The sequence below is a fragment of the Pseudophryne corroboree genome, chromosome 4, assembly GCF_028390025.1.
Source record: "Pseudophryne corroboree isolate aPseCor3 chromosome 4, aPseCor3.hap2, whole genome shotgun sequence".
Lineage (NCBI taxonomy): Eukaryota > Metazoa > Chordata > Amphibia > Anura > Myobatrachidae > Pseudophryne > Pseudophryne corroboree.
Genome location: NC_086447.1, coordinates 410,240,282 through 410,267,036, shown reverse-complemented (window position 1 = coordinate 410,267,036; position 26,755 = coordinate 410,240,282). Strand labels below are relative to the sequence as shown.

The window sequence follows — 26,755 nt, the reverse complement described above, 5'->3', positions numbered from 1 at the left end:
CCACCATGCTTCATTGTAGGGATGGTATTGGCCTGTGATGAGCGGGGTATCCGGTTGCTAGATAGACAGTGTCTAGTTAGACAGTCAATAGATAGACACCATATGTTAGACAGACATTAGGTCGACAGGGTCAAAAGGTCAACATGAAAATGGTCGACATAAAAAAGATAGACAAATGTTTTTTTAAAATGTAACATGTTTTTGGACTATTTCATACCTTCTCTATCCATGTCGGCATAGAGTTGGTTATAAACCTTGTGGCGAGCGCAGCGAGCCCCGCGAGGGTATGCCTTTCTACAATTGGGGGTCCCAGATGACAAAACTATCCACACAAACCACAAAAATGAAAAAAAAACACGGTGTCTACCTTTTTTTATGTCGACCATTTTCATGTCGACCCTTTGACCCTGTCGACCTTTTAACCCTGTCTACCTTTTTCATGTCGACCATTTGACCCTGTCGACCTAATGTCTGTCTAACATATGGTGTCTATCTATTGACTGTCTAACTAGACACGGTCTATCTTTTATACCACACCTGATGAGCGGTGCCTGGTTTCCTCCAAACATGACACCGGGCATTCACGCCAGAGTTCAATCTTTGGGCCTAATTCAGACCTGATCGCAGCAGCAACTTTGTTAGCTAATGAGCAAAACCATGTGCACAGCAGGTGGGGCAGATATAACATGTGCAGAGTTAGATTTGGGTGGGTTATTTAATTTCTGTGCAGGGTAAATACTGGCTGCTTTATTTTTACACTGCAATTTAGATTTCCGTTTGAACACACCCCACCCAAATCTAAATCTCTCTGCACATATTATATATGCCTCCTCTGCAGTGCACACGGGGGCTGATTCAGATCTGATCGCTAGGCTGCGTCTTCTCATAGCCAGCTTTCAGATCTGGACTGCGCATGCACCGCAATGCGCAGGTGCGACGGTCCGCAGCAACGGGGATCGCCGGTCAGCGATGGGATGGTGCAAAAATTCCGAACGCACCGGCGATCGCAAGTAGATTGACAGGAAGAGGGCATTTTGTAGGTGGCAACTGACCATTTTAAAGGAATGTTGGGGAAAACGCAGGAGGGACCAGGCATTTGGAGGCAGGGATTCTGACATCAGCTCCGGCCCTGATAATCGCAGCAGCTAAGCAAGTCCTGGGCTGAGCAGAAACTGCACAAACTTATGTTTGTGCAGTTCTGCTACACATGCGATCGCACACCTGCACACACTCCATACCCTCCCCCTGTAGGCGGCGACTACCTGATCGCAGAGATGCAAAAAACGCACCCTAGCGATCAGGTCTGAATTACCCCCATGGTTTTTATGATTAGCTAACAAATTTGCTGCTGCAATCAAATCTGAATTAGGCCATTTGTCTCATCAGACCAGATAATTTTGTTTCTCATGGTCTGTGAGTCCTTCAAGTGCATTTTGGCAAACTCCAGGCGGGCTGCCATGTTCTTTTTACTAAGGAGTGGCTTCCATCTGGCTACTCTACCATACAGGACTGATTGGTGGATTGCTGCAGAGATGGTTGTCCTTCTGGAAGGTTCTCCTCTCTCAACAGAGGAATGCTGTAGCTCTGACAGAGTGACAGTCAAGTTCTTGGTCACCTCCCTGACTAGGGTCCTTCTCCCCCAATTGCTCAGTTTAGACGGCCGGCCAGCTCTAGGAAGAGTCCTGGTGGTTCCGAACTTCTTTCATTTACGGATGATGGAGGCCACTGTGCTCATTGGGACCTTCAGAGCAGCAGATATTTTTCTGTACCCTTCCCCAGATTTGTGCCTCGAGACAATCCTGTCTCGGAGGTCTACAGACAATTCCTTTGACTTCATGCTTGGTTTGTGCTCAGACATGTACTGTCAAGTGTGGGATCTTATATAGACAGGTGTGTGCCTTTCCAAATCATGTCCAATTAACTGAATTTACCACAAGTGGATTCCAATTAAGCTGTAGGAACATCTTAAGGATGATCAGTGGAAACAGGATGCACTTGAGCTCATTTTTGAGCTTCATGGCAAAGGCAGTGAATACTTAAGTACATGTGATTTCTTTGTTTTCTTATTTTTAATAAATTTGCAAAAAAAAATAAAACATTTTCATGTTGTCGTTATGGGGTATGTGTAGAATTTTGAGGGGAAAAATTAATTCATTTCATTTTGTAATAAGGCTGTAACGTAACAAAATGTGGAAAAAGTGAAGCACTGTGAAAACTTTCTGGATGCACTTTAAGTTCAGGAACTTAACTCCCTTACACCCCATAGCGTTGCACAGGAAAATTACAATGTTGGGGTACTATATGCTACACAATGTACACAGCTGCATGTTGCAGAGAGTTGAATATCGGCTTCTGTAAATTCCTGAGAAGAAGCCTTGCCACCAAGAGTAGTATTTACATTATTTATTATCCAAGTCTGATTATCCCTAGCCTTTATTATTTGCTATTAAGGTAACCTGCACACAATACCCTGTTCATCTTCCTATAATTCCAGGACACTTCACTCATCACATTGGATAACACTGGTGGCTTATGAAGAAAGAATTAAAATAACATTGGAGTAACATTAAATTTCAAAATTTACTCTTTCCTGAATATAGATATATAGCATTAGTTCACGGCCTTTCACTTGAGGGAACATTTTTATTGTGGTTATCGCCCTCTGGTTTGATTTTTTGTTGTGTGTCTCATTATGATTCCTACTAACTGGGGTTCCACCGTAAGGTGCTGCTGTGTTAATTTTGACATTAGTGCAAGGTGAGAGCATTTTTATAACTGTTTAATATACATAGGGGTATATTCAATTGAAGTCGAAAACTGCCGTCTGTCGAAAAGATGGCAGTTTTCGACTTTTTATGGTCGAATCCTGATTCGACATATTCAATATTTTGTCAAATTTTCCGACAAATCGATAAATTCGACTTGTCAAAAAGCACGTGGATCGGGGGGGGGGGGGGGGGGGAGGGGGGTACGACAGCCGGCGGGCTTACAGGGAGATCAGTCCAACCGTAGCGCTGCAGCTGGATGTCACTCAGCCGCCCGACCTCACGGCAGCTTCCACCCGGCTCCAGCACGCTGCTGAAGCCGGGTGGAAGCTGCTGTGAGGTCGGGCGGCTGAGTGACATCCTGCAGCAGCACTACGGTAGCGCTGATCTTCCTGTATGCCCGCCGGCTGTCCCCCAGCGGCTCGCCCCCCCTTCTCCTCCTCTGCGTCCCATCTAAATTCGACTTGAAAAAGTTGAATTTAGATGGGACTGAATAGGGGTTGTCGGATCCATTCCGACAAATACATGTCGGAATGGATCCGACTTTAATTGAATATACCCCATATACAGTATCACATACACAGTAAGGGTTTGCCAGGTGCAGAGTTACTTGCTCTTTTTTGCTTTACTCCAACCTCAGATTCAGACCCAAAATGTCGGCAAATAAACAAATCATTAACGGCACAGAGTACTTTCAAATGGTTGGGTAATTTATTCAATGTTTAAGAAAAGTTACAACATCAAACAGATGCATTTTTCTTTCATTAATAAATTAAATTACATGTAATTTACAAAACGCGATCAATACAACTCACTGTCCATATTGCGGATATAGGATTGTATCAGAGAATTTCCCAACTGTTCTTTTATTAAATATTTCTGCTTGTTTAGAAATAGATACCATATATCTGCAAATGATAACCAAATACCTTCTTAAGCCATAAACGCTTAACAAATACTAAGGGGTAGATCCAATCAGATGCATCCCACGAGTATTTGCGAGTAAGTGGAACTATATGCAGCACTTACAGTAGCTCCAGACATGCTGTTCTGTTTCATGCCTTTGTAACGCTAACTCGCCTCCCACAAGGCAAATTGCATTGACATCTCTAACTATACCTTATATACTTTACTAAATACAAGATGATATTTTGGCATACACTGAACATACCACATTATGGGTTTTATTCTGAGGCGATAGTAAATAAAAAAATATAGCAAGTAACTTTATATTTGAACAAACCATGCTGCAATGCAAGGGGTTCCAATATTTTTTGACATGCAGGGTAAATACTGGCTGCTTTGCATGTAGCCCACAAATGCTGGACAGCTTTATTTTTATACTGCAATTTAGATTTGAATTTGAACATTCCTCTCAAATATAATCTCTCTGCACATTTTAAATCACCCCACCATTGGCCTATCTATACTGTGTGCAGGATGTGTGGTGAATACAGGCCCCTGGTTCAGGGGGGGGCCATACCACACACCATAACATTATACTTATCTATCTGCAGTCCTATGGCGGATGGCACTGCAGACCTAAAATTACTGGGAAAATGATGTGGCGCCCATTTTCCCGGTGATTTGCACATGTAGAGTAGACTCTGGGACAAAGCCATGGTCTACAGCTCTCCTGCTGCTGACAAGAGAGGAGGGGGTCCGCATGGAGCTTACATGTACATCTCCTCTCTTAATTTGCCCCTGTTCCCCACCTGCAGTGCAGCATGGTTTTGCAAAGATGCACAGTTAGTTGCCTTTCTCTACTTTATTCTCACCCCAGAATCAGTGTCAGATATATCCCCCAGTTACATGTAAAACAGGTTAAATACAGTAGCTTTGTTTGACCAGAATCTGCAGAAGTGGAGTCAGGGTTTGGTCATGTAGTTAAGTTTTTTTTTATTATTTGCATGTAGCACATTACATATCAAGTTTTTAAAAAAGCAAGCAGCTAAAAGTCGATACATCTCCCCTTTCTTTCCCAGTCTCCATAGCGGGTAGGTTCTGGTCCTTTGGGCCCTCCTTTCTCCTTCGTAATAGGGTTTATATCATCTGGGAATCCTACAGATAAGTGAACAGCGAAATGTCAAATAAAGAAGCCTTTAAGAAATACAAAGATGCTTATTTATGTTCTACAAAAGGCCACAACTTTTATTGGATATAAAAAAACTCTGAGGCAAAATGTCTTCTAGTGCATCAGTTATATCTGACAATCCCTCTCAATGAGCATTAAAAGCAAGCAGCAATAGACAGGAGTCCTTTTACACTGTAGCATTAGTTACGTCAAATACTGTAGTACCAGGGTCCGGGCAACTCGCGTACAGCGTCTTTCTTGCTCAAAATGTCTTCTTCGCATCCCTGTAAGGGATAGCATACAGGAGTATCTGCAGACCGCTAAGATTATTAACAAGAACCAGTATAGGTTTGTGAGGGACAGATCATGTCAAACTAACTTAGTTATCTTCTATGAGAAAGTGAGCGACAATCTTGACCAGGGAAAAGCAGTGGATGTGGTCTACTTAGATTTTGCAAAAGCCTTTCGATACAGTATTTCACAAGAGACCGATCATCAAAATAAAGGAGCTTGGCCTAGGAAAAACTGTTTGTACAAGGATAAGTAATTGGCTGGATAACAGAGTACAGCGAGTAGTTGTCAACGGGAAGTCCTCAAGCTGGACACCAGTAGTCAGCGGAATACCACAAGGGTCCGTACTCGGGCCACTACTGTTCAATATATTTATCAATGACCTAGAAATAGGCCTGGAAAGCACAGTGTCAATCTTTGCAGATGATACTAAGCTGTGTGGGGTAATTAAATTCGGAGATAGATGTGGAGTCTCTACAGAATGACTTTTCTAAACTTGAAATCTGGGCGTCTAAATGGAGAATGAGGTTCAATATAGAAAAATGCAAGGTTATGCAATTCGAGACTAAAAACAAAATTGCATCCTACATATTAAATGGAGAAAGTCTAGGGGTAACAGTATTGGAAAAGGATTTGGGGGTACTCATTGATAATAGGCTTAATAACCGTATACAATGTCAAAGCGCAGTAAAGAAGGTGCTAGCGTGCATAAAACAGGGAATTGAGACAAGGGATGAGAGTGTAATCATTCCACTGTACAAATCATTGGTACGTCCGCACCTGGAATATTGTGTTCAATTTTGGGCACCACTGTATAATAAAAGATATCGGTGAACCCGAAAGGGTTCAAAGGCGAGCTACTAGATTTATTAAAGGGCTAGAGGGACTGGATTACGAGGAAAGGCAGACATTATTAATATCTTCAAGGAGAGAAAATTCTGAACGCAAAGTAGGAAAGGGTTCTTCACTGTTAGGGCAATAAGGATTTGGAATTCCCTGCCAGGGAATGTGGTAATGGCGGACTTGAAAATTATATCCAAGGTTATAACATTTAAAATACTGACGTTGATAATGCGGGTGGAACATGATTTATAGTTGTTAACTAGTCACAAAGCATTACTTCAGCAGGTACATTATAATCAACTCAACTTAATACAGAATACAGGTTGAACACGATGGGTATTTTGCCTCTTTTCAACCTCAATTACTATGTTACTATGTTAAGATTAATCTGCGACTATGTACATGTGTAAAACCAATTACTGTATGGTTAATGCCGAAGCCCTGCATCACTAGTACACTTTGAGTGGCTTATCACTTCATCTGCGATGCGGCCAAGATGCAAAACTTTGTAAAAGAAGTACAGTACACTAATCTCTGAGCTTCTCAGTTGTGCAGAGCATCTGGCGCCGTATGGCGTATACATGCAAGGTGTATGAGGACACATCTGCAGTAATCACAAAAATGTTCATTTAACTTATCTGAAAGTTATTTCAGCTTTAGAAGGTAGTAGATAAACGGTTCTGTGACTGAGCTTGTGGTTTGCAATAAAACATTACATGAATCCTGCCAGGCAGAGAATCTGCCGGCAGCGGCCCATGGCTGTGCTCTCCTTGAAGTGGATGCTAAATAATTAAGAAAGGTCAGACTGATGAAACTATTAATCCATTAATGGAGCAAGGCAGAATTTAAACAAGGTTTAGCTTCATAGACTTGTTCCCTATTACCAAGACCACTAATTATACTACCTGTGTAAATTCAGACAAAATACTCAGCAGGATATTTAAACACCTAAGTGCCAATATCCTTTCCCTTGAGATCAATTGCAAATGGCAACATCTGTGATACGGTTTAGATGGTAAGAGAGAATCTGACAGAAAGACACCACAGCGTTTTAGAGAGCCCATCATCATTATTTCACATCCACTTCTAGTGTACTTCACTGTCCTCAGGCAGGACAGAACGGCTGCGGAGACGTCTCCTGACTTTGTAGTACAGACTTTCTTTAATCACATCTTATAAGTGGGATAAAAATATAATACAAAAAAAATAAATAAGATTTTAAACCTACCGGTAAATCTTTTTCTCCTAGTCCGTAGAGGATGCTGGGGACTCCGTAAGGACCAAGGGGGTATAGACGGGCTCCGCAGGAGACATGGGCACTCTGAAGACTTTAGATGGCTGTGCACTGGCTCCTCCCTCTATGCCCCTCCTCCAGACCTCAGTTAAAGAACTGTGCCCAGAGGAGACGGACAGTACGAGGAAAGGATTTTTGTTAATCTAAGGGCAAGATACATACCAGCCCACACCGTATAACTTGTGATATACTAACCAGTTAACAGTATGAAACAAAACAGCATCAGCCAGAGACTGATCAAAACTGTAACATAACCCTTATGTAAGCAATAACTATATACAAGCCTTGCAGAATTTAGTCCGCACTGGGACGGGCGCCCAGCATCCTCTACGGACTAGCAGAAAAAGATTTACCGGTAGGTTTAAAATCTTATTTTCTCTTACGTCCTAGAGGATGCTGGGGACTACGTAAGGACCATGGGGATTATACCAAAGCTCCAGACCGGGCGGGAGAGTGCGGATGACTCTGCAGCACTGATTGAGCAAACATGAGGTCCTCATCAGCCAAGGTATCAAACTTATAGAATTTAGCAAAAGTGCTTGAACCCGACCAAGTAGCTGCTCGGCAAAGGTGTAATGCCGAGACCCCTCGGGCAGCCGCCCAAGAAGAGCCCACCTTCCTAGTGGAATGGGCCTTTACAGAATTTGGTAACTGCAATCCAGCCGTAGAATGAGCCTGCTGAATCGTGTTACAGATCCGGCGGGCAATAGTCTGCTTAGAAGCAGGAGCACCAACCTTGTTGGCTGCATACAGGACAAACAGTGCCTCTGTTTTCCTAACCCGAGCCGTCCTGGCTACATAAACTTTTAAGGCCTGACTACATCAAGAGACTTTGAATCCTCCAAGTCACCCGTAGCCACAGGCACCACAATAGGTTGGTTCATATGAAACGATGAAACCACCTTAGGCAGAAATTGAGGACGAGTCCTCAACTCTGCTCTATCCACATTGAAAATCAGATAGGGGCTTTTGTGAGACAAAGCCGCCAATTTGGACACCCGCCTCGCAGATGCCAAGGCTAACAACATGACCACTTTCCAAGTGAGAAATTTTAACTCAACTGTTTGAAGAGGTTCAAACCAGTGTGACTTAAGGAACTGTAACACCAGGTTTAGGTCCCATGGCGCCACTGGGGGCACAAAAGGAGGCTGGATGTGCAGCACTACCTTTACAAAAGTCTGGACTTCTGGGAGAGAAGCCAATTCCTTCTGAAAGAATATTGACAGGGCCGAAATCTGCACCTTAATGGAGCCTAACTTTAGGCCCATATCCACTCCTGTCTGCAGAAAGTGGAGAAAAAGGCCCAGGTGGAAATCTTAGGTAGGAGCATTCTTGGCTTCACACCAAGATACATATTTCTTCCAGATACGGTGATGTTTCGCAGTCACCTCCTTCCTAGCTTTTATCAGAGTAGGGATGACTTCCCCCGGAATACCTTTCCTAGCTAGGATTTGGCGTTCAACCGCCATACGTAACAGCGGTAAGTCTTGGAACACGCAGGGCCCCTGCTGCAACAGGTCCTCCTTGGGAGGAAGAGGCCACGGATCTTCAGTGAGCATCTCCTGAAGATCTGAATACCAGGCCCTTCGAGGCCAATCTGGAACAATGAGTACTGTCTGGACTCTTTTTCGTCTTATGATTCTCAATATTTTTGAGATGAGTGGAAGAGGAGGGAAGACATAGACCGACGGAAACACCCACGGTGTCACCAGGGCGTCTACCGCTACAGCCTGAGGGTCCCTTGACCTGGAACAATACCTCCGAAGTTTCTTGTTGAGGCGTGACACCATCATGTCTATTTGAGGAAGCCCCCAACGACTTGTTATCTCTGCAAAAACTTCTTGATGCAGACCCCACTCTCCTGGATGGAGATCGTGTCTGCTGAGGAAGTCTGCTTCCCAGTTGTCCACACCCGGAATGAAGACTGCTGACAGCGCGCTTACATGATTTTCCGCCCAGCGAAGAATCCTGGTGGCTTCCGCCATTGCCACTCTGCTCCTTGTCCCGCCTTGGCAGTTTACATGAGCCACTGCTGTGACGTTGTCCGATTGAATCAGAACCGGTAGGTCGCGAAGAAGAGTCTCCGCTTGTCGTAGGCTGTTGTATATGGCCCTTAATTCCAGCATGTTGATGTGTAGACAAGCCTCCTGGCTTGACCACAGTCCCTGAAAATGTCTTCCTTGTGTGACTGCTCCCCATCCTCGGAGGCTCGCGTCCGTGGTTACCAGAACCCAGTCTTGAATGCCGAACCTGCAACCCTCTAGAAGGTGAGCACTCTGCAGCCACCACAGGAGAGACACCCTGGCCCTGGGGGACAGGCTTATTTTCTGATGTATTTGTAGATGGGACCCCAACCACTTGTCCAGAAGGTCCCACTGAAATGTCCTCGCATGGAACCTGCCGAAGGGGATGGCCTCGTAGGCCGCCACCATCTTTCCCAGTACTTGAGTGCATTGATGAACTGAAACTCTTTTTGGCTTTAACAGGTCTCTGACCATGCTCTGGAGTTCCTGGGCTTTTTCCGTTGGGAGAAAAACCCTCTTCTTTTCCGTGTCCAGAATCATGCCTAAAAATGACAGCCGAGTCGTTGGAATCAACTGTGACTTTGGCAGATTTAGGATCCAACCGTGTTGCTGCAGCACTCTCAGGGAGAGTGACACGCTTTTCAGCAACTGATCTCTCGATCTCGCTTTTATCAGGAGATCGTCCAAGTATGGGATAATTGTGACTCCTTGTCTGCGTAGGAGCACCATCATTTCCGCCATTACCTTGGTGAAAATCCTCGGGGCCGTGGACAGCCCAAACGGCAACGTCTGAAACTGGTAATGACAGTCCTGTACAGCGAATCTCAGGTACGCCTGATGAGGAGGATAAATGGGGACATGAAGGTATGCATCCTTTATGTCTAGTGATACCATAAAATCCCCCCCTTCCAGGCTGGAGATCACTGCCCGGAGAGATTCCATCTTGAATTTGAACCTCTTTAGATAAAGGTTTAGGGATTTTAGATTCAGAATGGGTCTGACCGAGCCATTCTGTTTCGGGACCACAAATAGGGTTGAATAGTACCCTTTCCCCTGTTGTATTAGGGGAACCTTGATAATCACCTACTGTCGACACAGCTTTTGTATTGCAGCTAAAACTATTTCCTTCTCTGGGGGAGAAGCTGGCAAAGCAGACTTGAAAAATCGGCGAGGAGGCACTTATGCGACCGAAAGGACTGCATCTAATATTGAGGAGTTTTCTTTTGCTGTGGGTGAACATAAGGCAAAAAAGAAGATTTACCCGCGGTAGCTGTGGAAACCAGGTCCGCGAAGCCCTCCCCAAATAAAACCTCACCCTTGTAAGGCAAAGTTTCCATATGTCTCTTTGAATCAGCATCACCCGTCCATTGGCGGGTCCACAGGGCTCACCTAGCAGAAATTGCCATGGCATTGGCTCTTGAACCCAATAGCCCAACGTCTCTCGCAGCGTCTCTCATATATAACGCTGCGTCTTTAATATGACCCAAGGTCAATAAAATGGTATCCTTATCTAGGGTGTCAATGTCAGATGACAAGTTATCTGCCCATGCTGCTATTGCGCTACATACCCATGCCGACGCTACTGCCGGTCTGAGCAAGGCACCCGTATGTGTATAAATTGATTTTAAGGTAGTCTCCTGTCTGCGATCAGCAGGATCCTTGAAGGCTGCCGTGTCTGGAGACGGTAGCGCCACCTTTTTGGACAATCGCGTCAAAGCCTTGTCCACCCTGGGCGAAGATTCCCACCGTAACCTGTCCTGTGCAGGGAAAGGATACGCCATAAGAATTCTCTTGGGAATCTGCAGTTTCTTGTCTGGAGTTTCCCAAGCTTTTTCAAATAAAGCGTTCAGCTCATGAGATGGGGGAAAGGTTACCTCAGGTTTCTTCTCCTTAAACATGCATACCCTCGTGTCAGGCACTGAGGGGTCCTCTGTGATATGCAAAACATCTTTTATTGCAATAATCATATAATTAATACTTTTGGCCACCCTTGGGTGTAACTTCGCATCATCGTAGTCGACACTGGAGTCAGAATCCGTGTCGGTATCAGTGTCTGCTACCTGGGACAGGGGGCGTTTATGAGAGCCCGAAGGGCCTTGTGACACAGTCAAAGCCATGGATTGACTCCCTGCTTTTTCTCTGGACTCTGCTTTGTCCAATCTTTTATATGTAATAAAGACACATTTGCATTTAAAACATTCCACATATCCAACCAATCAGGTGTCGGCGTCGCCGACGGAGACACCACAATCATCTGCTCTACCTCCTCCTTAGACGAGCCTTCCGCTTCAGACATGTCGACACACACGTACTGACACTCCCACACACACTGGGATATACAATTATGGGGACAGCCCCCCAATAAGTACCTTTGGAGAGACAGAGAGAGAGTATGCCAGCATACACTCAGCGCCACTGGACACTGGAATAAAATCCCAGACTGTACAGCGCTCTTTTAATAGAATAAATAATACACTCACTGCGCCAATTAAATGTGCCCCCCCCCCCTCTTTTTTGCCCTCTGTACTTGCTCAGCAGGGGAGAGTCCGGGGAGCAGCTTCTCTGCAGCTTGCTGTGGAGAAAAACGGCACTGGTTAGTGCTGGAGGATCAAGCTCCGCCCCCTCAACGGCGGGCTTCGGTCCCGCTCAAATTCTTTATACTGGCGGGGGGTTTTCAATATACTGCCTCCGCAGTATCTAATATATTAGCCAGTGTCCCTTGAGGTTAATATTGCTGCCCAGGGTGCCACCCCTGCGCCCTGCACCCGTACAGTGCCTTCTGTGTGTGTGTGTGTGTATGTGTGTGAGCAATGGCGCGCAGCCTTACCGCTGCGCGGTACCTCAGTGAAGATCTGAAGTCTTCTGCCGCCTGGGAAGTCTTCTTTCTTCTTATACTCACCCGGCTTCTATCTTCCGGCTCTGTGAGGAGGACGGCGGCGCGGCTCCGGGACGAACAGCGTGGACGACACCTGTGTTCCGACCCTCTGGAGCTAATGGTGTCCAGTAGCCTAAGAAGCAGAGCCAATCAGTTAAGTAGGTCTGCTTCTCTCCCCTCAGTCCCACGATGCAGGGAGCCTGTTGCCAGCAGTGCTCCCTGAAAATAAAAAACCTAACAAAAAGTATTTTCAGAGAAACTCAGTAGAGCTCCCCTGCAGTGTATCCAGTCTCCTCTGGGCACAGGATCTAACTGAGGTCTGGAGGAGGGGCATAGAGGGAGGAGCCAGTGCACACCCATCTAAAGTCTTTAGAGTGCCCATGTCTCCTGCGGAGCCCGTCTATACCCCATGGTCCTTACGGAGTCCCAAGCATCCTCTAGGACGTAAGAGAAAAGAAAGAAATCACTGTAAGGCAGTGACAATAAGAATTTACTTACCGATAATTCTATTTCTCGTAGTCCGTAGTGGATGCTGGGAACTCCGTAAGGACCATGGGGAATAGCGGCTCCGCAGGAGACTGGGCACAAAAGTAAAGCTTTAGGACTACCTGGTGTGCACTGGCTCCTCCCCCTATGACCCTCCTCCAAGCCTCAGTTAGGATACTGTGCCCGGACGAGCGTACACAATAAGGAAGGATTTTGAATCCCGGGTAAGACTCATACCAGCCACACCAATCACACCGTACAACTTGTGATCTGAACCCAGTTAACAGCATGATAACAGAGGAGCCTCTGGAAAGATGGCTTACAACAACAATAACCCGATTTAGTTAACAATAACTATGTACAAGTATTGCAGACAATCCGCACTTGGGATGGGCGCCCAGCATCCACTACGGACTACGAGAAATAGAATTATCGGTAAGTAAATTCTTATTTTCTCTGACGTCCTAGTGGATGCTGGGAACTCCGTAAGGACCATGGGGATTATACCAAAGCTCCCAAACGGGCGGGAGAGTGCGGATGACTCTGCAGCACCGAATGAGAGAACTCCAGGTCCTCCTCAGCCAGGGTATCAAATTTGTAGAATTTAGCAAACGTGTTTGCCCCTGACCAAGTAGCTGCTCGGCAAAGTTGTAAAGCCGAGACCCCTCGAGCAGCCGCCCAAGATGAGCCCACCTTCCTTGTGGAATGGGCTTTTACAGATTTTGGCTGTGGCAGGCCTGCCACAGAATGTGCAAGCTGAATTGTACTACAAATCCAACGAGCAATAGTCTGCTTAGAAGCAGGAGCACCCAGCTTGTTGGGTGCATACAGGATAAACAGGGAGTCAGATTTTCTGACTCCAGCCGTCCTGGAAACATATATTTTCAGGGGCCCTGACAACGTCCAGCAACTTGGAGTCCTCCAAGTCCCTAGTAGCCGCAGGTACCACAATAGGCTGGTTCAGGTGAAACGCTGAAACCACCTTAGGGAGAAATTGTGGACGAGTCCTCAATTCTGCCCTGTCCGTATGAAAAATCAGGTAAGGGCTTTTATAAGATAAAGCCGCCAATTCTGACACGCGCCTGGCCGAAGCCAGGGCCAACAGCATGACCACTTTCCATGTGAGATATTTCAAATCCACAGATTTAAGCAGTTCAAACCAATGTGATTTTAGGAACCCCAAAACTACATTGAGATCCCAAGGTGCCACTGGAGGCACAAAAGGAGGCTGTATATGCAGCACCTCCTTGACAACGTCTGAACTTCAGGAACTGAAGCCAGTTCTTTCTGGAAGAAAATCGACAGGGCCGAAATCTGAACCTTAATGGATCCTAATTTTAGGCCCATAGACACTCCTGTTTGCAGGAAATGCAGGAATCGACCCAGTTGAAATTCCTCCGTTGGGGCCTTCCTGGCCTCGCACCACGCAACATATTTCCGCCAAATGCGGTGATAATGCTTTGCGGTCACATCCTTCCTGGCTTTGATCAGGGTAGGAATGACTTCTTCCGGAATGCCTTTTTCCTTCAGGATCCGGCGTTCAACCGCCATGCCGTCAAACGCAGCCGCGGTAAGTCTTGGAACAGACAGGGTCCTTGCTGGAGCAGGTCCCTTCTTAGAGGTAGAGGCCACGGGTCCTCTGTGAGCATCTCTTGAAGTTCCGGGTACCAAGTCCTTCTTGGCCAATCCGGAGCCACGAGTATAGTTCTTACTCCTCTCCGTCTTATAATTCTCAGTACCTTGGGTATGAGAGGCAGAGGAGGGAAACACATACACTGACTGGTACACCCATGGTGTTACCAGAGCGTCCACAGCTATTGCCTGAGGGTCCCTTGACCTGGCGCAAAACCGGTCCAATTTCTTGTTGAGGCGGGACGCCATCATGTCCACCTTTGGTTTTTTCCAACGGTTTACAATCATGTGGAAGACTTCTGGGTGAAGTCCCCACTCTCCCAGGTGGAGGTCGTGCCTGCTGAGGAAGTCTGCTTCCCAGTTGTCCACTCCCGGAATGAACACTGCTGACAGTGCTATCACATGATTTTCCGCCCAGCGAAGAATCCTTGCAGCTTCTGCCATTGCCCTCCTGCTTCTTGTGCCGCCCTGTCTGTTCACGTGGGCGACTGCCGTGATGTTGTCCGACTGGATCAGCACCGGCTGACCTTGAAGCAGAGGTTTTGCTTGGCTTAGGGCATTGTAAATGGCCCTCAGCTCCAGGATATTTATGTGAAGTGATGTCTCCAGGCTTGATCACAAGCCCTGGAAATTTCTTCCCTGTGTGACTGCTCCCCAGCCTCGCAGGCTGGCATCCGTGGTCACCAGGACCCAGTCCTGAATGCCGAATCTGCGGCCCTCTAGAAGATGAGCACTCTGCAACCACCACAGGAGAGACACCCTTGTCTTTGGTGACAGGGTTATCCGCTGATGCATCTGAAGATGCGATCCGGACCATTTGTCCAGCAGGTCCCACTGGAAAGTTCTTGCGTGGAATCTGCCGAAAGGGATTGCTTCGTAGGAAGCCACCATTTTTCCCAGGACCCTTGTGCATTGATGCACTGACACTTGGCCTGGTTTTAGGAGGTTTCTGACTAGTTCGGATAACTCCCTGGCTTTCTCCTCCGGGAGAAACACCTTTTTCTGGACTGTGTCCAGGATCATCCCTAGGAATAGAAGACGTGTCGTCGGGATCAGCTGCGATTTTGGAATATTGAGAATCCAACCGTGCTGCCACAACACTACTTGAGATAGTGCTACCCCGACTACCAATTGTTCCCTGGATCTTGCCCTTATCAGGAGATCGTCCAAGTACGGGATAACTAAAACTCCCTTCCTTCGAAGGAGTAGCATCATTTCGGCCATTACCTTGGTAAAGACCCGGGGTGCCGTGGACAAACCAAACGGCAGCGTCTGAAACTGATAGTGACAGTTCTGTACCACAAACCTGAGGTATCCTTGGTGAGAAGGGTAAATTGGGACATGGAGGTAAGCCTCCTTGATGTCCAAAGACACCATATAATCCCCTTCTTCCAAGTTCGCAATCACCGCACTGAGTGACTCCATCTTGAATTTGAACCTGTGTATGTAAGTGTTCAAGGATTTCAGATTTAAAATAGGTCTCACCGAGCCGTCCGGCTTCGGTACCACAAACAGCGTGGAATAATACCCCTGTCCCTGTTGCAGGAGGGGTATCTTGATTATCACCTGCTGGGAATACAGCTTGTGAATGGCTTCCAATACCGCCTCCCTGTTGGAGGGAGACGTCGGTAAAGCAGACTTTAGGGGAGTGCCTGAGTCCGCTTGTAAAGCCCCAGCGTCATGCTGAGGACTTGGCAGAAAACGGGAGAGGGCTTCTGTCCTGGGAACTGGCTGTTTGCTGCAGCCTTTTTCCTCTCCCTCTGCCACGGGGCAGAAATGAGGAGCCTTTTGCCCGCTTGCCCTTATGGGGCCGAAAGGACTGCGCCTGATAATACGGCGTCTTCTTATGTTGAGAGGCTACCTGGGGTAAAAATGTGGATTTCCCAGCAGTTGCCGTGGCCACCAGGTCTGATAGACCTACCCCAAATAACGCCTCCCCTTTGTAAGGCAATACTTCCATATGCCTTTTGGAATCAGCATCACCTGACCACTGCCTCGTCCATAACCCTCTTCTGGCAGAAATGGACAGCGCACTTACTCTTGATGCCAGTTGGCAAATAATAAGAATTTACTTACCGATAATTCTATTTCTCGGAGTCCGTAGTGGATGCTGGGGTTCCTGAAAGGACCATGGGGAATAACGGCTCCGCAGGAGACAGGGCACAAAAGTAAAGCTTTTACAGGTCAGGTGGTGTGTACTGGCTCCTCCCCCTATGACCCTCCTCCAGACTCCAGTTAGGTACCGTGCCCGGACGAGCGTACACAATAAGGGAGGATTTTGAATCCCGGGTAAGACTCATACCAGCCACACCAATCACACCGTACAACTTGTGATCTAAACCCAGTTAACAGTATGATAACAGAGGAGCCTCTGAAAGATGGCTTCCTAAACAATAACCCGAATTAGTTAACAATAACTAATGTACAAGTATTGCAGATAATCCGCACTTGGGATGGGCGCCCAGCATCCACTACGGACTCCGAGAAATAGAATTATCGGTAAGTAAATTCTTATTTTCTCTATCGTCCTAAGTGGATGCTGGGGTTCCTGAAAGGACCATGGGGATTATACCAAAGCTCCCAAACGGGCGGGAGAGTGCGGATGACTCTGCAGCACCGAATGAGAGAACTCCAGGTCCTCCTTTGCCAGGGTATCAAATTTGTAAAAATTTACAAACGTGTTCTCCCCTGACCACGTAGCTGCTCGGCAGAGTTGTAATGCCGAGACCCCTCGGGCAGGCGCCCAAGATGAGCCCACCTTCCTTGCGGAATGGGCCTTAACAGATTTAGGCTGTGGCAGGCCTGCCACAGAATGTACAAGTTGAATTTTGTTACAAATCCAACGAGCAATCGACTGCTTAGAAGCAGGTGCACCCAACTTGTTGGGTGCATACAGTATAAACAGCGAGTCAGATTTTCTGACTCCAGCCGTCCTTTAAATGTATATTTTTAAGGCTCTGACAACGTCCAACAACTTGGAGTCCTTCAAGTCGTCTGTAGCCGCAGGCACTACAATAGGCTGGTTCAGGTGAAACGCTGATACCACCTTAGGGAGAAAATGCGGACGCGTCCGCCGCTCTGCCCTATGTCGAATGGAAAATTAAATAAGGGCTTTTATAAAACAAAGCCGCCAGTTCAGATACTCTCCCGGCCGAAGCCAGGGCCAGTAACATAGTCACTTTCCATGTGAGATATTTCAAATCCACATTCTTTAGTGGTTCAAACCAATTGGATTTGAGGAAATCTAAAACTACATTTAGATCCCACGGTGCCACCTTAGGCACCACAGGAGGCTGTATATGCAGTACTCCTTTGATAAAAATCTGGACCTCAGGGACTGAGGCCAATTCTTTTTGGAAGAATATTGATATGGCCGAAATTTGAACCTTAATAGATCCCAATTTGAGACCCATAGACAATCCTGATTGCAGGAAATGTAGGAAAACGACCCAGTTGAAATTCCTCCATCGGAGCACTCCGCTGCTCGCACCACGCAACATATTTTCGCCAAATACGGCGATAATGCTTCGCGGTGACTTCCTTCCTTGCCTTTATCAAGGTAGGAATGACTTCTTCCGGAATGCCTTTTCCTTTTAGGATCTGGCATTCAAACGCCATGCCGTCAAACGCAGCCGCGGTAAGTCTTGAAAAAGACAAGGACCCTGCTGAAGCAGGTCCCTTCTCAGAAGTAGAGGCCACGGATCGTCCGTGACCATCTCTTGAAGTTCCGGGTACCAAGTCCTTCTTGGCCAATCCGGAGCCACTAGTCTTACTCCTCTTTGCCGTATAATCCTCAATACCTTTGGTATGAGAGGCAGAGGAGGAAACACATATACCGACTGGTACACCCAAGGTGTTACCAGCGCGTCCACAGCTATTGCCTGCGGATCTCTTGACCTGGCGCAATATCTGTCCAGTGTTTTGTTGAGGCGAGACGCCATCATGTCCACCATTGGTTTTACCCAACGGTTTAATAGCATGTGGAAAACTTCTGGATGAAGTCCCCACTCTCCCGGGTGAAGGTCGTGTCTGCTGAGGAAGTCTGCTTCCCAGTTGTCCACGCCCGGGATGAATACTGCTGACAGTGCTATCACGTGATTCTCCGCCCAGCGAAGGATCCTGGCAGCTTCTGCCATTGCCCTCCTGCTTCTTGTGCCGCCCTGTCTGTTTACATGGGCGACTGCCGTGATGTTGTCCGACTGGATCAACACCGGTCTTCCTTGAAGCAGAGGTTCCGCCTGGCTTAGAGCATTGTAGATTGCTCTTAGTTCCAGAATGCTTATGTGAAGAGACTTTTTCAGGCTCGACCACACTCCCTGGAAATTTCTTCCCTGTGTGACTGCTCCCCAGCCTCTCAGGCTGGCATCCGTGGTCACCAGGATCCAATCCTGCATGCCGAATCTGCGGCCCTCCAATAGATGAGCCTCCTGCAACCACCACAGAAGGGATACCCTTGTCCTCGGCGACAGGGTTATCCGCAGGTGCATCTGAAGATGCGACCCTGACCATTTGTCCAACAGATCCCTTTGCATGGAATCTGCCGAAAGGGATTGCTTCGTAAGAAGCTACCATTTTTTCCCAGGACTCTTGTGCATTGATGTACAGACACCTTTCCTGGTTTTAGGAGGTTCCTGACCAGGTCAGATAACTCCTTGGCTTTTTCTTCGGGAAGAAAAACCTTTTTCTGAACTGTGTCCAGAATCATCCCCAGGAACAGCAGACGAGTTGTCGGCATTAATTGGGATTTTGGAATATTCAGAATCCATCCGTGCTGCTTTAGCACCTCTTGAGATAGTGCTAAACCCATCTCTAGCTGTTCTCTGGACCTTGCCCTTATTAGGAGATCGTCCAAGTATGGGATAATTAATACGCCTTTTCTTCGAAGAAGAAATATTATCTCGGCCATTACCTTTGTAAAGACCCGAGGTGCCGTGGACAAACCAAACGGCAGCGTCTGAAACTGATAGTGACAGTTTTGTACAACGAACCTGAGGTACCCCTGGTGTGAGGGGTAATTGGAACGTGGAGATACGCATCCTTGATGTCCAAGGATACCATAAAGTCCCCTTCTTCCAGGTTCGCTATCACTGCTCTGAGTGACTCCATCTTGAACTTGAACTTCTTTATGTACAGGTTCAAGGACTTCAGATTTAGAATAGGCCTTACCGAGCCATCCGGCTTCGGTACCACAAAAAGAGTGGAATAATACCCCTTCCCTTGTTGTAGAAGAGGTACCTTGACTATCACCTGCTGAGAATACAGCTTGTGAATGGCTTCCAAAACCGTCTCCCTTTCTGAGGGGGACGTTGGTAAAGCAGACTTCAGGAAACGGCGAGGTGGCTCTGTCTCTAATTTCAACCTGTACCCCTGAGATATTATCTGCAGGATCCAGGGATTTACCTGCGAGTGAGCCCACTGCGCGCTGTAATTCTTGAGACGACCGCCTACCGCCCCCGAGTCCGCTTGCGAAGCCCCAGCGTCATGCTGAGGCTTTTGTAGAAGCCGGGGAGGGCTTCTGTTCCTGGGAAGGAGCTGCCTGTTGCTGTCTCTTCCCTCGTCCTCTGCCTCGTGGCAGATATGAATAGCCCTTTGCTCTCTTATTTTTAAAGGAACGAAAGGGCTGCGGTTGAAAGGTCGGTGCCTTTTTCTGTTGGGGAGTGACTTGAGGTAGAAAGGTGGATTTCCCGGCCGTAGCCGTGGCCACCAAATCCGATAGACCGACCCCAAATAACTCCTCTACGCATCGCCTGTCCACTGTCGTGTCCATAAAGCTCTTCTGGCCGAAATGGACATAGCACTTACCCGTGATGCCAGTGTGCAGATATCTCCCTGTGCATCACGCATATAAAGAAATGCATCCTTTATTTGTTCTAACGACAGTAAAATATTGTCCCTGTCCAGGGTATCAATATTTTCGATCAGGGACTCTGACCAAACTACCCCAGCACTGCACATCCAGGCAGTCGCAATAGCTGGTCGTAGTATAACACCTGCATGTGTGTATATACCTTTTTGGATATTTTCCATCCTCCTATCTGATGGATCTTTAAGTGCGGCCGTCTCAGGAGAGGGTAACGCCACTTGTTTTGATAAGCGTGTTAGCGCTTTGTCCACCCTAGGAGGTGTTTCCCAGCGCTCCCTAACCTCTGGCGGGAAAGGGTATAAAGCCAATAACTTCTTTGAAATTAGCAGTTTTTTATCGGGGCACCCCACGCTTCATCACACACGTCATTTAATTCTTCTGATTCGGTAAAAACTACTGGTAGTTTTTTCACACCCCACATAATACCCTGTTTAGTGGTACCTGTAGTATCAGCTAAATGTAACATCTCCTTTATTGCCAAAATCATATAACGTGTGGCCCTACTGGAAAATACGGTTGATTCGTCACCTTCACCACCGGAATCAGTGCCTGTGTCTGGGTCTGTGTCGACCGACTGAGGCAAGGGGCGTTTTACAGCCCCTGACGGTGTTTGAGGCGCCTGGACAGGCACTAATTGAGTGTCCGGCCGCCTCATGTCGGCAAACGACTGCTTAAGCGAGTTGACGCTATCCCGTAATTCCACAAATAAAGGCATCCATTCTGGTGTCGACCCCCTAGGAGGTGACATCCTCATATTTGGCAATTGCTCCGCCTCCACACCAATAACGTCCTCATACATGTCGACACACACGTACCGACACACAGCAGACACACAGGGAATGCTCTATACGAAGACAGGACCCACTAGCCCTTTGGGGAGACAGAGGGAGAGTCTGCCAGCACACACCAAAAAGCGCTATATATGACAGGGATAGCCTTATGATTAAGTGCTCCCTTATAGCTGCTTTTATATTAATATATATTGCCATTTATTTTGCCCCCCCTCTCTGTTATACCCTGTTTCTGTAGTGCAGTGCAGGGGAGAGACCTGGGAGCCTTCCTGACCAGCGGAGCTGTGACAGAAAATGGCGCCGTGTGCTGAGGAGATAGGCCCCGCCCCTTTTTCGGCGGGCTCGTCTCCCGCTATTTAGTACATTTAGGCAGGGGTAAATATCTCCATATAGCCTCTGGGGCTATATGTGAGGTATTTTTAGCCTTTTTAAAGGTTTTCATTTGCCTCCCAGGGCGCCCCCCTCCCAGCGCCCTGCACCCTCAGTGACTGCCGTGTGAAGTGTGCTGAGAGGAAAATGGCGCACAGCTGCAGTGCTGTGCGCTACCTTAAGAAGACTGCAGGAGTCTTCAGCCGCCGATTCTGGACCTCTTCTTGCTTCAGCATCTGTGAGGGGGCCGGCGGCGTGGCTCCGGTGACCATCCAGGCTGTACCTGTGATCGTCCCTCTGGAGCTTCATGTCCAGTAGCCAAGAAGCCAATCCATCCTGCACGCAGGTGAGTTCACTTCTTCTCCCCTCTGTCCCTCGTTGCAGTGATCCTGTTGCCAGCAGGAATCACTGTAAAATAAAAAACCTAAGCTAAACTCTCTAAGCAGCTCTTTATGAGAGCCACCTAGAATTGCACCCTTCTCGGCCGGGCACAAAAATCTAACTGGAGTCTGGAGGAGGGTCATAGGGGGAGGAGCCAGTACACACCACCTGACCTGTAAAAGCTTTACTTTTGTGCCCTGTCTCCTGCGGAGCCGCTATTCCCCATGGTCCTTTCAGGAACCCCAGCATCCACTTAGGACGATAGAGAAATCCCTCTGTGCATCACGCATATATAGAAATGCATCTTTCAAATGCTCTATAGTCAGTAATATACTGTCCCTATCCAGGGTATCAATATTGTCAGTCAGGGAATCCGACCAAGCCACCCCAGCACTGCACATCCAGGCTGAGGCGATTGCTGGTCGCAGTATAACACCCGTGTGAGTGTATATACATTTTAGGATATTCTCCTGCTTTCTGTCAGCAGGTTCCTTAAGGGCGGCCCTATCAGGAGACGGTAGTGCCACCTGTTTTGACAAACGTGTGAGCGCTTTATCCACCTTAGGGGGTGTTTCCCAACGTGCCCTATCCTCTGGCGGGAAGGGGTATGATGCTAATAACCTTTTAGGAATTATCATTTTTTTATCGGGGGAACCCACGCTTCATCACACACTTCATTTAATTCCTCAGATGCAGGAAAAACTACAGGCAGTTTTTTCTCACCAAACATAATACCCTTTTTAGTGGTACTTGTATTATCAGAAATATGTAAAACATTTTTCATAGCATCAATCATGTAACGTGTGGCCCTACTGGAAGTCACATTCGTCTCTTCATCGTCGACACTGGAGTCAGTATCTGCCATCTGAGGTAACGGGCGTTTTAGAGCCCCTGATGGCTTTTGAGACGCCTAGACAGGCACGAGCTGAGTAGCCGGCTGTCTCATGTCATCAACCGTCTTTTGTAAAGAGCTGACACTGTCACGTAATTCCTTCCATAAGCTCAGCCACTCAGGTGTCGACTCCCTAGGGGGTGACATCTCCATTACAGGCAATTGCTCCGCCTCCACACCATTTTCCTCCTCATACATGTCGACACAATCGTACCGACAGACAGCACACACACAGGGAATGCTCTGATAGAGGACAGGACCCCACTAGCCCTTTGGGGAGACAGAGTGAGAGTATGCCAGCACAAACCAGAGCGCTATATATATACAGGGATAACCTTATAGAAGTGTTTTTCCCCTTATAGCTGCTGTTTTATTTATACTGCGCCTAATTAGTGCCCCCCTCTCTTGTTTTACCCTTTTCTGTAGTGCAGGACTGCAGGGGAGAGTCAGGAAGACGTCCTTCCAGCGAAGCTGTGAGGGAAAATGGCGCCCGCGTGCTGAGGAGATAGGCTCCGCCCCCTTCTCGGCGGACTTTTCTCCCGCTTTTTGCTGTATTCTGGCAGGGGTTAAAATACATCCATATAGCCCTGGGGGTTATATGTGATGTATTTTCGCCAGCCAAGGTGTTTCTATTGCTGCTCAGGGCGCCCCCCCCCAGCGCCCTGCACCCTCAGTGACCGGAGTGTGAAGTGTGCCTGAGGAGCAATGGCGCACAGCTGCAGTGCTGTGCGCTACCTTGGTGAAGACTGATGTCTTCTGCCGCCGATTTTCCGGACCTCTTCTTGCTTCTGGCTCTGTAAGGGGGCCGGCGGCGCGGCTCTGGGACCGGACTCCGAGGCTGGGCCTGTGTTCGGTCCCTCTGGAGCTAATGGTGTCCAGTAGCCAAGAAGCCCAAGCTGGCTGCAAGCAGGCAGGTTCGCTTCTTCTCCCCTTAGTCCCTCGATGCAGTGAGCCTGTTGGCAGCAGGTCTCACTGAAAATAAAAACCTAAAACTAAACTTTTTCTAAGAAACTCAGGAGAGCCTCCTAGAATGCACCCTTCTCGGCCAGGCACAAAAATCTAACTGAGGCTTGGAGGAGGGTCATAGGGGGAGGAGCCAGTGCACACCAGGTAGTCCTAAAGCTTTACTTTTGTGCCCATTCTCCTGCGGAGCCGCTATTCCCCATGGTCCTTACGGAGTTCCCAGCATCCACTAGTATTATTTCTTTACACCGTGAGCAGCAACATCAGTAAGGTGCGCCTTCCAAAGCTTGCAATTTCTCCAGATATCCTCTCTCCCTCCATGAAGACTGCCTTGTTTTCTTCAACACTACCCGGGAGTTTATTTTATTATATAGAAGCTATAGATACTTCTTCCGAGTACTTATAAAATAATAAGAATTTACTCACCGGTAATTCTATTTCTCGTAGTCCGTAGTGGATGCTGGGAACTCCGTAAGGACCATGGGGAATAGCGGCTCCGCAGGAGACTGGGCACAACTAAGAAAGATTTAGGACTACCTGGTGTGCACTGGCTCCTCCCTCTATGCCCCTCCTCCAGACCTCAGTTAGGAAACTGTGCCCGGAAGAGCTGACACAATAAGGAAAGGATTTGGAATCCCGGGTAAGACTCATACCAGCCACACCAATCACACCGTACAACTTGTGATACTAAACCCAGTGAACAGTATGAATAACAACTGAGCCTCTCAACAGATGGCTCCAAACAATAACCCTTTAGTTAGGCAATAACTATATACAAGTATTGCAGACAATCCGCACTTGGGATGGGCGCCCAGCATCCACTACGGACTACGAGAAATAGAATTACCGGTGAGTAAATTCTTATTTTCTCTGACGTCCTAGTGGATGCTGGGAACTCCGTAAGGACCATGGGGATTATACCAAAGCTCCCAAACGGGCGGGAGAGCGTGGATGACTCTGCAGCACCGAATGAGCAAACTCAAGGTCCTCCTCAGCCAGGGTATCAAACTTGTAGAATTTAGCAAATGTGTTTGAACCCGACCAAGTAGCAGCTCGGCAAAGTTGTAAAGCAGAGACCCCTCGGGCAGCCGCCCAAGAAGAGCCCACTTTCCTCGTGGAATGGGCTTTTACAGATTTAGGATGCGGCAGTCCAGCCGCAGAATGTGCAAGTTGAATCGTACTACAGATCCAGCGAGCAATAGACTGCTTTGAAGCAGGAGCACCCAGCTTGTTGGGCGCATACAGGATAAATAGCGAGTCAGTTTTCCTGACTCCAGCCGTCCTGGAAACATAGATTTTCAGGGCCCGGACTACGTCCAGCAACTTGGAATCCTCCAAGTCCTTAGTAGCCGCAGGCACCACAATAGGTTGGTTCAAATGAAAAGCTGATATTACCTTAGGAAGAAATTGGGGACGAGTCCTCAATTCCGCCCTATCCATATGGAAAATCAGATAAGGGCTTTTACATGACAAAGCCGCCAATTCTGACACACGCCTGGCCGAAGCCAAGGCCAACAGCATGACCACTTTCCACGTGAGATATTTTAGTTCCACGGTTTTAAGTGGCTCAAACCAATGTGACTTAAGGAAATCCAACACCACGTTGAGATCCCAAGGTGCCACTGGAGGCACAAAAGGGGGCTGAATATGCAGCACTCCTTTAACAAACGTCTGAACTTCAGGCAGTGAAGCCAGTTCTTTTTGGAAGAAAATCGACAGAGCCGAAATCTGGACCTTAATGGTACCTAATTTGAGGCCCACAGTCACCCCTGACTGTAGGAAGTGCAGAAATCGACCCAGCTGAAATTCCTCCGTTGGGGCCCTTCTGGCCTCACACCACGCAACATATTTTCGCCATATGCGGTGATAATGGTTTGCGGTCACCTCCTTCCTAGCTTTAATCAGCGTAGGGATGACATCCTCCGGAATGCCCTTTTCCTTCAGGATCCGGCGTTCAACCGCCATGCCGTCAAACGCAGTCGCGGTAAGTCTTGGAACAGACAGGGTCCCTGCTGCAGCAGGTCCTGTCTGAGCGGCAGAGGCCATGGGTCCTCTGAGATCATTTCTTGAAGTTCTGGGTACCAAGCTCTTCTTGGCCAATCCGGAACCACAAGTATAGTTCTTACTCCTCTCCTTATTATTCTCAGTACCTTGGGTATGAGAGGCAGAGGAGGGAACACATAAACCGACTGGTACACCCACGGTGTCACTAGAGCGTCCACAGCTATCGCCTGAGGGTCCCTTGACCTGGCGCAATATCTTTTTAGCTTTTTGTTGAGGCGGGACGCCATCATGTCCACCTGTGGCCTTTCCCAACGGTGTACAACCATTTGGAAGACTTCTGGATGAAGTCCCCACTCTCCCGGGTGGAGGTCGTGCCTGCTGAGGAAGTCTGCTTCCCAGTTGTCCACTCCCGGAATGAACACTGCTGACAGTGCTAACACATGATTTTCCGCCCATCGGAGAATCCTTGTGGCTTCTGCCATCGCCATCCTGCTTCTTGTGCCGCCCTGACGGTTTACATGGGCGACCGCCGTGATGTTGTCTGACTGGATCAGCACCGGCTGGTGTTGAAGCAGGGGTCTTGCCTGACTTAGGGCATTGTAAATGGCCCTTAGTTCCAGAATATTTATGTGTAGGGAAGACTCCTGACTTGTCCATAGTCCTTGGAAGTTTCTTCCCTGTGTGACTGCCCCCCAACCTCGAAGGCTGGCATCCGTGGTCACCAGGACCCAGTCCTGTATGCCGAATCTGCGGCCCTCTAGAAGATGAGAACTCTGCAGCCACCACAACAGCGACACCCTGGTCCTTGGAGACAGGGTTATCAGCCGATGCATCTGAAGATGCGATCCGGACCACTTGTCCAACAGATCCCACTGAAAGATCCTTGCATGGAACCTTCCGAATGGAATTGCTTCGTAAGAAGCCACCATCTTTCCCAGGACTCGCGTGCAGTGGTGCACCGACACCTGTTTTGGTTTTAGGAGGTCTCTGACTAGAGATGACAACTCCTTGGCCTTCTCCTCCGGGAGAAACTTTTTTCTGTTCTGTGTCCAGAACCATCCCCAGGAACAGTAGACGCGTTGTAGGAACCAGCTGCGACTTTGGAATATTCAGGATCCAGCCGTGCTGTTGTAGCACTTCCCGAGCTAGTGCTACACCGATCAACAACTGTTCCCTGGACCTCGCCTTTATAAGGAGATCGTCCAAGT

The 26,755-nt window shown here is 47.8% G+C and overlaps 1 protein-coding gene across 1 annotated transcript in view; it reads right to left on the bottom strand.

The window, feature by feature from the left end:
• Positions 1 to 3,454: 3,454 nt before the first annotated feature.
• Positions 3,455 to 26,755, bottom strand: part of SDHAF4 (succinate dehydrogenase complex assembly factor 4) — a 61,214-nt gene continuing 37,913 nt past the window's right edge. Inside the window, exon 3 of the mRNA XM_063916782.1 lies at positions 3,455 to 4,826. Within this exon, the coding sequence (XP_063772852.1) occupies positions 4,717 to 4,826 (110 nt within the window). The 3' untranslated portion in view covers positions 3,455 to 4,716. The remainder of the gene's footprint in view (positions 4,827 to 26,755) is intronic.